This window comes from Camelus dromedarius, chromosome 16, assembly GCF_036321535.1.
Source record: "Camelus dromedarius isolate mCamDro1 chromosome 16, mCamDro1.pat, whole genome shotgun sequence".
Classification (NCBI taxonomy): Eukaryota; Metazoa; Chordata; class Mammalia; order Artiodactyla; family Camelidae; genus Camelus; species Camelus dromedarius.
In genome coordinates this window covers 55,352,055-55,364,301 of record NC_087451.1, presented here as the reverse complement: position 1 = coordinate 55,364,301, position 12,247 = coordinate 55,352,055, and the positions used below count along the sequence as shown (strand labels likewise).

General features: G+C 37.2%; 1 protein-coding gene across 4 annotated transcripts in view; it reads left to right on the top strand.

Moving 5' to 3' along the window:
* The first annotated feature begins 306 nt into the window (after positions 1-306).
* Positions 307-12,247, top strand: part of FBXL20 (F-box and leucine rich repeat protein 20) — a 91,755-nt gene continuing 79,814 nt past the window's right edge. The window contains exon 1 of one of the 4 annotated variants that reach the window (XM_064496033.1): positions 307-423. In XM_064496033.1, the coding sequence (XP_064352103.1) occupies positions 376-423 (48 nt within the window). In that variant the 5' untranslated portion in view covers positions 307-375. Of the gene's footprint in view, positions 424-973; positions 1,254-12,247 lie in introns of those variants that run through there. The other 3 variants (XM_064496034.1, XM_031468208.2, XM_010991833.3) reach the window with 3 other exon arrangements.

Here is a 12,247-nt window from a genome sequence, read left to right as displayed (position 1 = left end):
CCTCCACCAATGCGCGCCCCTCCCCCAGCTAAAGAAATGGTCGCCCAGCTCCAGCATTGCACCCCCTGACCCCCAAGGCGCGAGGTGCGGCCTCATTGCAATTTCCCGGAGCAGAGGGCAGCCTGTCCTCCTGATCCATGCACAGGGAGACCTACGCCGCGCAGTGGCCCCCCAGGCTCCCCTGCAACACCCGGTAATGCAATCCACGGGGGCGGGGGAGGCGGCGGCGGCAGCAACAGCAACACCAACAGCGGCGGCGGCGGCGGCGGCGGCGGCGGCGGTGGCGGCGGCGGCGGCAGCGGCTACAGCATCAGCAGCAGCAGCGGCAGCAGCAGCAGTACTGCCCCATTCTAGACACAACCAGCGAGGAGGAAAATGGCTCCGAGCAGGGACCGCCTGCTGCACTTTGGGTTCAAGGCGACAGTGAGTGATAGGGGAAGGGAGCTGGGTGGCTGGGAAGGACATGTGTGCCAGCACAGGCTACCGGGGAAGCGACAAGACTTAAGAGGGCTAGGAGGACAAGACAGACAGTTGAAGTGCTTAGTGGGTTGTTGCGTGCTGTTTGCCAGCAGACGGGGGAAGAGGGGGCACGGGTGCTGTGTGCAGTTGTCCTTTCCTCTCTCACCAGGCGGCGAGCACGCGCGCACTCGCACCCGCCCCAAAGCCCCTCCCATACACGAATACACACAGACATATAGGCACTTCCCTGCCTCTCCTTTTCGCAGTGGTCTTGCCTGCCTTGGAGGCGAGAGCGGGCTCGCGCCGCTGCTACCGCCGCCGCGCTCCCGCTGCTCCCGGGTGGACAGTCTCCGTCTGCGCCCGGGAGTGGGGGAAGGGTGGTCCCGCGCCGCCGCCGCCGCCGCTGCCGCCGCCGCCGCCGCGCGCTCCTCCTCCTCCTCCCCCTCCCAGCGCCGTTCTGAGGCCCGGGCGGCTCTGCCCAATGAGGAGCGGCGTTGCTGGCAGGTGGGGAGTGTTTTTGTTTTGGGTTGAAGTTGAGGCTGAGGAGAGAGAAGATCTAGCGACGAGCAGTCGTCGCCGCCGTCGCGGGAGGCGGAGGAGGCCCCGCCGGAGTCGTGAGGTCTCCCTTCCCCGCCGACGGCCCTTGCCCGCTGCTCCTCGGCCTCCTCCCGGTGCCGGAACTCCCGGGCCTGTCCGGGGCTCCCAGTCTTTGCAAGCCGTAGCGCCCGGCCCCGGCCGCACCCGCCGGCCCCATGAGGAGGGACGTGAACGGAGTGACCAAGAGCAGGTTTGAGGTGTGAGCTTGGGGGAGGGGGTTGGTTAGGGCGGCATGAGGAAGGTGATTACAGCTCTTGTGCCCCGAAAAATTCGCTCCGCACTGAGCCTCCTCCCTTGCCGGGCACCGTCACCCACCGACCGCTGGGGCTGCCAGACTTCTCTCCCCTTTCTCGCGACCCGAAAGCCCAGTACAGCCGGGCTTCTTAGTCCTCCCGGCTGGTCGCCTCCTGCCCCTTCCACCAGCGGGCTCCGGCAGAGGATTAGCTCCGGCGCCCTAATTCCCCCTCCCCCTAGTATCATTCAGCTTTCCATTCTTTACACAACCCTTGGCTTGCCACCCTCCACCCAGCAGAAAAAGTATCACAGCTCCGATCGACGGAGGGAGCTTGCTTTTCTTGCTGCCACCTTCTTTGTGAAGCAAATGGGCAGTTATGGGCCAGGGAGTCTTTTCTCCGAGCTTGAGAGACCTTGGTTAAGCTAGGGAAGTGGGGGTGTATACTGAGACGATAGAGACGACCACGGGCTTTCGGTGCTGTGTTTGGTTTGGGTATTGTTCTGATACTTCCTCTTCTTTCCCGTTTGGTCTGTACTTTTGTAGCTCATTGTTTCTGGGAACTCTTAGATACGTACAGGCTTTGAGATTGGGACGAATGTCTGAGAGACATAAGGAAATCCATTCAAGTCTCTTTGTCTCTAAGAACTTTTATGCCTCTGGGCGAGAGAGGTTTATAGTAAAGGAATTAAGGAATGGATGAGGAAATAAACATTTGAACGTGTCTTTAGAGAGTATAATCTCTGTCGAGAAGTGATTCCTTTGGAAAGTGAAATATTGTTAACTGCAGATGAATTACAGTAGTATAGTAATATACAGGAAGGTTAATTAAGGGGATAAGAGAGAGAAAAACTTCTTCAACAAGAAGCGTAAACGTTATCTGGCCTTTTTGCGCAGAGAATCAGGCTGACCTGGGATCACTCACAGCTCAGTGTACATCTCACTTGGTATTTTTCTTCATTTCCATTTGAAGGATGAAATTGTAAGACGAAAGTTTCAGGAAACTTGCCAAGTAGGTGCAGAGGGTGAAATTGTTACCTAAGGGCCTTCAATTTAGTCTATTCTTTGATTTCTTTTTACGCTTATGGGAAAAGTATTTTAATTTACCCACAAAGATCAAGACAGGAAGTGTTGGGTGGAGTTTAAATTCAGAGCTACAGTGTTACTGTTGCAGGAGAAAATCAAGGAATTGGTCTCCTTAGAGTTTCAGTGGGAAGAAAGTATTATATTAGGTATGTTTTGGTGTCTACTTTAATAGAACTTTTATGTTGCCCTAATGTAGAGAGACCCAATACACTTAATTTATGATGGTTTCATATTCAGTTCTACTGTAAAAGTCCAGACTGTCATTAAAATTACTGAATAAACATTTACTGAATAGGAATCTTCAAAGGGAAACCAAATACTGAAGGTTTGAGTGGAGGATAGCCTTCTGCCATTGCAGTCAGCTTTTTATCATTTTTCTATTTACTTTCAGGTTGTGTGAGTAATTGTTGGAAAGAGTTTTTTGTAGTATGTGCTTTAAAGTTGCATTTCTATATCCCACTTTTATAATTATTTTACATTTTTATCTGTGTGGGTGGTACTAAAATAATAAGATAATTTATTGCTTTATTCAACATGTCTGTTTACCTTGATTGGTATATAACTGGCAGCTAAAGTTTTCTTAAGGTGTCTGAGAAGATGAAAAAGAATGAGGGAGGAAGAACCCCTCCTTCTGCAGTGTTCTTGATTATAGTGTTTATTTATAAACAGAAAGACTTTTACTATGATGTGAAGTGTTCCTGCTGGAATACAAATGAGAAGGGGCTGAAATGATATTTTTAATGAGTTTCATTATCTGAGTATTTTTTAAAATCATTTACCTCTTAATAACCTAATTTACAGGTAGTAAAACAATAAACTATTTGGTTTCTTATGAAGTAATAAACTTACTGCTAATTCATTGAAAACATTTAAAATATTTATTTTCAATGGATAAAAGTTGTAGATAAGATAAATCTGAAACATTTACATCACATTTTTTTAAATCTCAAAATTACAGAAGGCTTTTTAAAGGACTGATAATTTTATGATTGTAAGGAGATAGTTCTGAGAATTTTTGTGAGTGCAGGAAAGTTCTATAACAAATATGTAACAACTAATTTCAGATTAGTTATGGTTAATACAAAAAGTGAGAGGTTTTCTTTTTCTTAGCCACATTTGTTTTCTGGGGAAAGATAACAAGCTTTTTTTTTATTTGACTCATTAAAATCTTTTTATAGGGAATATTCTGTGTATTACACCTTTGGATGTTGTAACTAGAGGCCACACACTTTAAATTTCACACTCAGGTAGAACTGTAGGAAAAAAAATTTTTTTAGGTTAAAATCTAGGGGGAAGAGTACCTGTTAGCCAGCTCTGTAGCATCCTGTAGAATAGCCAAGTAGATGACTGTTGGAGAAAAGAGTTAAAAAAAGATAGAGAAGTGTGAAAATTACTGTTGTTCTTTGCTTTTTTCTTCACTTTGGCATACAATCTATACAGTAATAACCCTCGTAAGTTAAGATAACGTGCACTGGATTGTTTTAGTCTTCTAATTGAAATTCACCATTCAAATATTTTTTATTTTATTACTTGTAGTACACTTTGTTTTGTGGCAAATTTTGATATTTTCCTTTCAATTAAATAGTGATTATTAAATGTGTCCTGTATGCCAGGCACACTGAACTAGATGTTTTACCTCAGTTACTTCTAATTCTCATAACTCTGTTTTTAGGAAAGCTAGGGCCTGAGAAGTATTCAAGTTGCACAGCTAGTATGTGGGGGAGGCAAGATTCCAATCTGCATTTTTTTTTCCTCCACTCTATCATTCTGCTCTGTTTGAAGCATAATATAGCATAAAAGCCCATGAAATGTATGGAAAAAGCTTTCCTAAAGTTCTTTATCCAGTGTATTTAATTCATCTTTGCTACCAAGGGAATGGAGCTATCCTTCATTTTAAGTACTGTTAACCAGTGCTATCTTAACATAGTGAAACTAATGACAGACACATGTAAATATCTAGGCTAGACTTTGAATCCAAGTTTAGATTTTATTTTCAGTTAAGCCTCTCCACTTTGCCATACTCTTAGTAGCTCTGTTATAAGAATTTAGTACTATTGGTGGAAAAAAAATCTGTCTTATTTGGGTTTATTAAAATGCATAACTTTTAAAAAAAAAGGTTACAGTGGTAACATTAACTGACATTCACATATTGTTTTACAGTTTAATCAGTGCCTGGAGATGTTAAGACTCACATAGCTAGGAAGTGTGATAAGTTCCAATTTGAGTATTTTGAATCCCTGCTTATTATTGTTTCTCATTATACCACACTGCTGCTCTAATAAATCTGTAATATTACAGTTTGTATGGTTAGGTTGTAATATTTCTTTGCCTGCTTTATTTTATTGATTCAATATGTCCAAAAATAAGAGAAATCATAAAATGTTTTATGGCAGAAAGAACATATTGCATTGGGAGTTAAGAGAACTGGATATTAGTTAATTGTTTTTTTAATTGAACTATAGTGTTGTGTCAGTTTCTTGTGTATAGCATAATGTTTCAGTCATATATATATATATTCCTTTTCATATTCTTTTTCATTGTAGGTTACTACAAGCTATTATATATAGTTCCAGGTGCTATGCAGTAGGGACTTGTGTATCTATTTCGTATATTCTAGTTTGTATCTGCTAATCCCAAATTCCATTAGGAGTTAATTTTGATTTTTGCCACCAACTAGCTATTACTTTGTTCACCTCTTTTCTCTTTTCTGATTTGGTCATTTTCCTCCTCTGCAGGACGGGAGTTAATCAGTTATTAAGGTTCTTTTTGTTCCAGAATCCTATGAATCTGTAATTTTTCAATAAAAGCAGAGGACCATATTTCCTTGGCTATTTCTTCTGAAACAGCCACCTGAATATTTTGTTAAAGTTTGTAGACTCAGTCGCACAGTACAGTTTAGACTGCAGTAATGAACCTTTTTCTCCCTTAAGCTTTTATCTTCTAATCTGAAGAACATTCTGCATAGTAAATAACCGTATTTTCTAAGTTGGTGCATGTGGAAATGTTATATATATTTTAAGTGGGTGAGAATCATTTCACTACTTGAAAGGCCTTCCAGTTAGAAAAGGTACTAGTAAAACTAAAGAATTTTGTTTTTAACACTTCAGAGATTGGTTTGAAGGCAAATATCTGATATTACTATAGAAAATCCAAATTAGAGGTATAGGGTTTTTAGGCTAGTTTAGTCTGTCCTTGATGAATAGTGTTACTGATTTTTTTTATTGTATAATCCAGGTCCTTTTGAAGCACAGTACATTACATCATGTTCTTACATTGTAGTCATTCATTATTTAAAAATCAACATATGTTTGTGTCTTGCTACAGTCTACATAAGACAAACCATTGTGTATTGAAAATTATGCTCTCCATTAACTCTTTAAAATTTTTCAGCTTGGCAGAAACTTTACAAAATGTATTCTTAATATTTAAGTCCTACATTCTTAGATGTAATCTATTTCTACATTGAAAATTTTCATTTATTTAATCAGTATTTCTGTTGTAAGTATCCACACTTTTTTTCTTTTTTTTCTTTTTTTCTTATTTTTTCTTTAAGTATCCACTTTTAAAGTCTTATATCCTCATGTTCTAGGTCATTAGTCGGTTTTAGCTGTTACTGTCAGTGTTTTTAATATTAATTTTTAAAATCCTTCTACTTTCATCCCCAGAGTTGTCCTTTTCAAATCTTGGTCTCATTTTTCTTGCAAATTAATGAGTACTTTTGTTATTCCTAGCCCTTAGATTACTGTTTCCCAACTGGTGACAGATTGGAAGCTAAATTAAAAATTTCAGTAATCTAACTAGTACTGTGGTTTTGGAAGGGTATTTTTAGATGTTCAAAATAAAATATTCCGTTACATCAGGACAATCCGGGGGGGAGCGGGGGAAGAAGAAAGAATGCCCCTAAACTGACCAAATTTAGCTGCTTGTGCATAGTTTTCTTTATACTGTTTTCCTATTTGATATCCCAGACTTGGTGAATTCTTATATGAGACCCCCATCCAAAAATTGCCTCAGAAAAATGAAGGCATCCAATAGTGGTTTCATAGTTTTATGTCTTAATGCACTTGAATCTATTTGATAAAAGATTTTAACATAATAGCAACTAACAATAGGTGGTGGTATTGAACTATGCAGCAATATTTGTGTTTGATTCATGTTGCTTAATTACATAACTTTAAAAAGAAAGATAAGTATTCGTGCCTAATAAATCCAAAACAAATTTGCGTTTGCTTTTGAAGACTATTTCTGTTTAAAAGAATGGCTTTGCTGGGTAGTTATTTTCAGCACATATCAAATAACTATTTAGCAGGCATGTGATTTATAGCTATAGGTAAGTAACCTCTTTATTCCTTAATCATATTTCCTCCAATTAGATTTTATGATATTCTGTTGGCTTTAATAAGCCTCATGTCTGACAGTTATAATCAGGTGGAAATGTAACTAATCCACTTTTGCTGTTTTTTAAGTTGCTAAGAGGTAAAAGTTACCTATTAAATGATGGTAGACAAGGATTTAGTCAGTTATGAAACAGATATTGGCAATGTTTTCTGTCATCTTTGTCCTTGATCCCAGGAATTTCTAGTAAAAACTAAAAAAGGGAAATAGAACACTGTGAAAGTAAATAGTAAATTGATCTTATGCATTACTTTGGTGCTAAGACAGAAATCATATCTAATTACATGGAGGTGAAGGTTGGCAGTATATCTATTGCCTGCCCAATTTTACATAATCAGATGTACCAGCAATTATGTTATTTGTTGGTGTGTGTAACTTTCTGATCAATTGGAGGATGCAGACAGATACAATTTCATAATCATTTAAAAGTGAAAAATGGTAAAGCATTCTCAGTTTTACTCATAATTTGGAATAATAAGAATATGCCATAGGTATAGATAGCTATTCTGGGTGCTTTGAGTTTGCTTTACTATGTGCAGAGTGAGGGAATTTATGTGGCAGGAAGGACAGGCAAAAAGAAAGCAGTAAAATTTCTAGTTTAAGACAGGTTTTTAAATGTAGCGTATGCTTATGGCGTCCTTGGTTGACAGGTTAGGCCCAGAGAAGGACATTGACAATTCCCTGAATGCTGAACTGCAGTTACCAACAAAGAGCCAGATTTGGGGGGTTTTTTGTTTTCTTTTTTCCTTTTTCAAGGCGGGTAGGGGAAAGAAAATAAAAGGGATCTACAGTTCCCTGCAAATTAATGTTTTAATGTTAACTATAAATCTTATTTTTTGAGCCAGATCATTTATATATTTATTTTTTACTTTTTTGGGAATGGGTAATTACGTTTATCTATGTAATTTTTTTTTTAATGGAGGTACTGGGGATTGAACTCAGGACCTCATGCATGCTAAGCACCTGGTTTACCACTTGAGCTATACCCTCCCCCCTATATGTTTTAATGTTCTAATTTTAAAATTAATTTGAGTAGGAGAGAATGAAAACATTAAGGTGATGTCTCTAGGATTTTACAGGGGGAAATAGTTTCTGAACTATGAAATAAGTACATGTATATGTATTTTATGTGTATGTGTGTATACACACTGGTATCTATGTGACCTTGGGTATGTGGCTTTTCTGGACCTCCGTTTTCTCAACTCTAAGGTTCCTTCTAGCATGGAAATTCTATGATTCTCTGTAAATAAATCCCCCAACTTGCTGTAGATTAGAGATTAAACATTTAATTTATGGTCGATACTCTTACATTTCTTTGCTTATAAGTATTAGTAAACACAAAACATTTAGCTTTTGTGACCTTAACCTACATTCTGTTTTGGACTCCTGCTTGTTTTTGCCTTGAATTTTGATAAAAATTGGGGCAGGCACTGGAAGAAGAAAAAAACAAAAACTATGGTATATTTGTATACCATATGTACATGTATACCATATGTACATGTATATGTGTATACAAATACGCTATGTCTGTCCAAATGACCTTTGCAAAGGGAGTGTGGAATGAATATGATTGTGTGATATCTTGGAGTTTAGTGTGCTATGATTTCAATATCCTAGGATTTATGGAATTTATATATTTATGTATAGAATCTATTTAAGAGCATCAGCTTGGAAGTCTGAATTGAACCCTGGCTTTACCACTTACCATCTGTGTGACCCTAGACATGTAATTTAATCTCTCTGAGTCTCAAATTTTCAGTATCTAAAAAATGGGTATAAATGTATTGTACCAGATTGTGAAGATTAAATTCTATGATGGTTTTTGTACCATCGAGCAAATGGTGTATCATACAGTAAGTGTTCAATAACTGATGCCTATTATTATATTTGTTGAGTGGAGGTGTTTTTAAATAGACTTTTTGTAAATCATTGTTTTAAATGCTTTAAAGGAATTTACTATTTAAAGGAAAAATTCTATTATAAAGGAGAGAATATAACTAATTATCTCTTTTCATCTGATTCAGTTTTATATATTGGGTTTATTAAACAAGAAACCTATGAATTTTAATCAGTGTAACTGAGCAGTAATAATTTAATAGTCTTTCAATCTGGAGTTTATTCTGCAACCATTATTATATTCATTGTTAGGCAAATGTGGATAAATGTCTCCTAAAATGGGAATCTGGCACCAAATTGTAAGTTGACATTTAAAACACTAGATCAGTCAGCTTTTACCCCGGAAACTGGTCATTCTTCCTTCTCTGATTTGTGGGGAAAAAGCTATGGCGTGACTGAACATGCACAAGTAAATAGAGTGCATTTATTTTTGAAAAAGAGCACCACACTGCTAAATATCCTTTCCCCAGACTCATCATTATCAGATTTTAAGAAAACTATATACATCTCCTTCATGTAAGGACACTCATGTTGCAAAAATCACATCATAACTTATTTCTGTAATCCATTTGTAGGAAAGAAACTTGATATATTTTGGTAGTCTCCTCTGATAAGTTAAAGCATTTATTTAATACTGTAACATTTCTAACATATTATGAATGGTAACTTCAGGAAGGTAAGGGACTTAATACTCAGTATTCTTAGTCACAGCTGACTGGAGTTACACAAAAGCAGCTTCCCAAATCTAGATCTACACAACAACAAAAAATGCAGTTTTACTGAGGTCAACACATTCCTTAAGAAAGAATAATTGTATTTAGATTATATGCCTGAAAAGGTGGATTATAGGCCCTAAATGACATAAATTTCATCTGAGCTCATCAGTTTCTGGTCCAGAGAGAGAAGTTTGGCTTAAATATAGGAATCAAGATCTCAGGGGACCTAATGTTGGTGCAGCTGTGAACACACACTGAACACTGGGGAAAACCACTTCTCTTTGTACATCTCTAAAATAAGATTTCCAATATCTGTTTCCCTATCTTAGTACAAACTGAATTAATGGTAGTTAAAGATTAAACCTAATATAGTGTTGTATGCTAATTACACCTCAATAAAAATCAAACAGATTAAACCTAGAACTCTTAACTTTTTAATAGTTCTCCCTGAGTTAAATGAACATCATTAAGGAGGAATAAATGAAACTAAATTTCATTTATGACAACTGAATTCCATACTAGATAAGAAGTAACAACCTGAATGGCTAATCAGAATTGCCAGTGAAGTTGTTTGTGCAATACTAATCCCTTGAAACACTGGGATAAGGGATGCAAAGGTAACTGGTATTTGCAACCTGAACTCCATGGGGAAATAGATTTACATACCATGAATTTGACAGCATAAAAACCAATACCTCTTCTTAAGTTTCTGTCCTATCTTAGTAGTTTTAGCCCTAGAAACAAGAGCAATATCTAATGTACAGCACCTGAAATAAAGTTACTTTACAGTTTGTACATTTTACATGATCAAATACATTTAATTTCGCTCATGAAACCGCCTCATCACACTAGATAGCCTTTCAAACTATCAAGAACAAAATGTGTCTGGGAACTCAGCAAAGCTTATCTGACCTTGTCTAGGGCTCCAAAAATCTCTGTATAGAAAACCAGGACATGCTATTGGTAGGAGTTCCTTACCTATCTGTTTAGATTTTATTAAGCACCAACTATAGATCAGATACTGATACTATTAAGGTATAAAGCCACTCCAAAACATTGTCTCTGCCTCAGGGAGTGTGTAGCCTGGTTAAGAAGAAAGCTGCATGAGAAAAATAATTTAGTAGGTTCTGATAAATGTAGTGATAGATGTATGGGAGAGAAGTAAGAACCAGTTTCATGAAAAGCATTTGTAATTTCTGTGATCCTCATATGAGATGCATTACATTTTATTTAGTGTTATTGAAAGAAAACAAATTCCATTGACCCTGGTGTTTTTGTTTTTATATTATTTAATGATTTTTAATTTTGGTTGGTGGGGGGAGGTAATTAGATTTATTTATTTTTAGAGGAGGTACTGGGGATTGAACCCAGGACCTTGTGCATGCTAAGCATGTGCTTTACAACTTGAGCTGTACCCCACCCTGCTTTTAAAAAAATGTTAACATTATACTGTCAGGTGTAAGAATTTATTTTTTAAAAGTACAAGTATAAATTACTTATTATTTCTCTGTGTATTCTCTCCATGTCTACCAGGAACTACTCAGGGAAAAGATAAGCATGTTTTCATCAATAATTTCTTTGGTTTTACTGATACATCCATAGGGAAACAAAATAGGACTACAAATGATGAAACGAATCAGAGTAACTGCTCCTGTCTAAAGCTAGACATTCCTCAGAGATTTAAACAGAAATTAAACAAGGTTAGAAAAAAAGTAACAGGAAAGTAACACTTTTACCAGTAGTTCCAGGAATTCATTATGTAGTGTGTAGTTATACACATATTGTTCCATTTTTTTAAAAGCAAATAATAAGTTTGTTAAGGAATTTATGAATGACTGAATAATGCTGACCCTTACATATATGTAGAGCATCTGGCAAACCTCTCTTCAGTAAGACATATTTTGAACTATCTCAACTAATAAATTAATGTAGTGTTTTACACATTAAAGAGGATGTTCCCATTTATAATTTCATTTGAACTTTAAAAATCTTTTATGTTAGATAGAGGATATTTCTCTGCTGTTTTATAGATGAGCAGATGCTCTGAAAAGCTGTTATTTTTCCATTATTAAATAGCTAAGTATAAAAACCAGAACTTTAATCCATTGACTTGAAGTCTGTTATACTTGCCTCTAGGGTATGCTGACTGAGATTGAGTTGTTTTTAACAATTTACCCATTGTTCTTCTTTTGATCCTTAGCAGGCATTTACAAGATACTTGGTTGAGACTGACACGTGAGTTGGTGGCCATGGAATTGAGCAAAGTTAATTTTGTGGGGACTGCAAAGTAAGGCATTGAACCTGTACTTTGGCTTATTAGCCATATTTACTAGCCAACTAAAGTAACTCTTAAAAAACCATGAACAAATATTCTATATAAACCATACCAGGTAGCAAATTCCTTTCAGATACCTGTGTAATAAATTACAGTTGTGACAAAAGCTAGTAGTATATCATTCATGTATTAAGTAATATTGATCTGATTACCTTCTTTACTATAATTCTTCCTCATGAAGACTAAGAGTGAGTTATATAATAAGTATTTGTAGAACCTTGAATATAAGTTTATAAGGCTTCATATTCAGCCTCTTTGCAAGTTTTGTTCTTAGGCTTGATATATAAAGCCTGGGCAGCATTTTACTCAATTTCACACAATACATTATTCTTTAATAATAAGAAAAGGTAGTAATATACTATATATTGAAATAATTTAAACACTCTAGAAGATGGTAATATTGTTTCTTGATATTCTATATATAATATATATAAGAAAGGTAGTAGTACACTGTTGTTGAGTGAAAAATAATAAAAATTTAGGATATAGCATTTTATTAATAAACATATTTAAAAATCCAACAATCAAGTA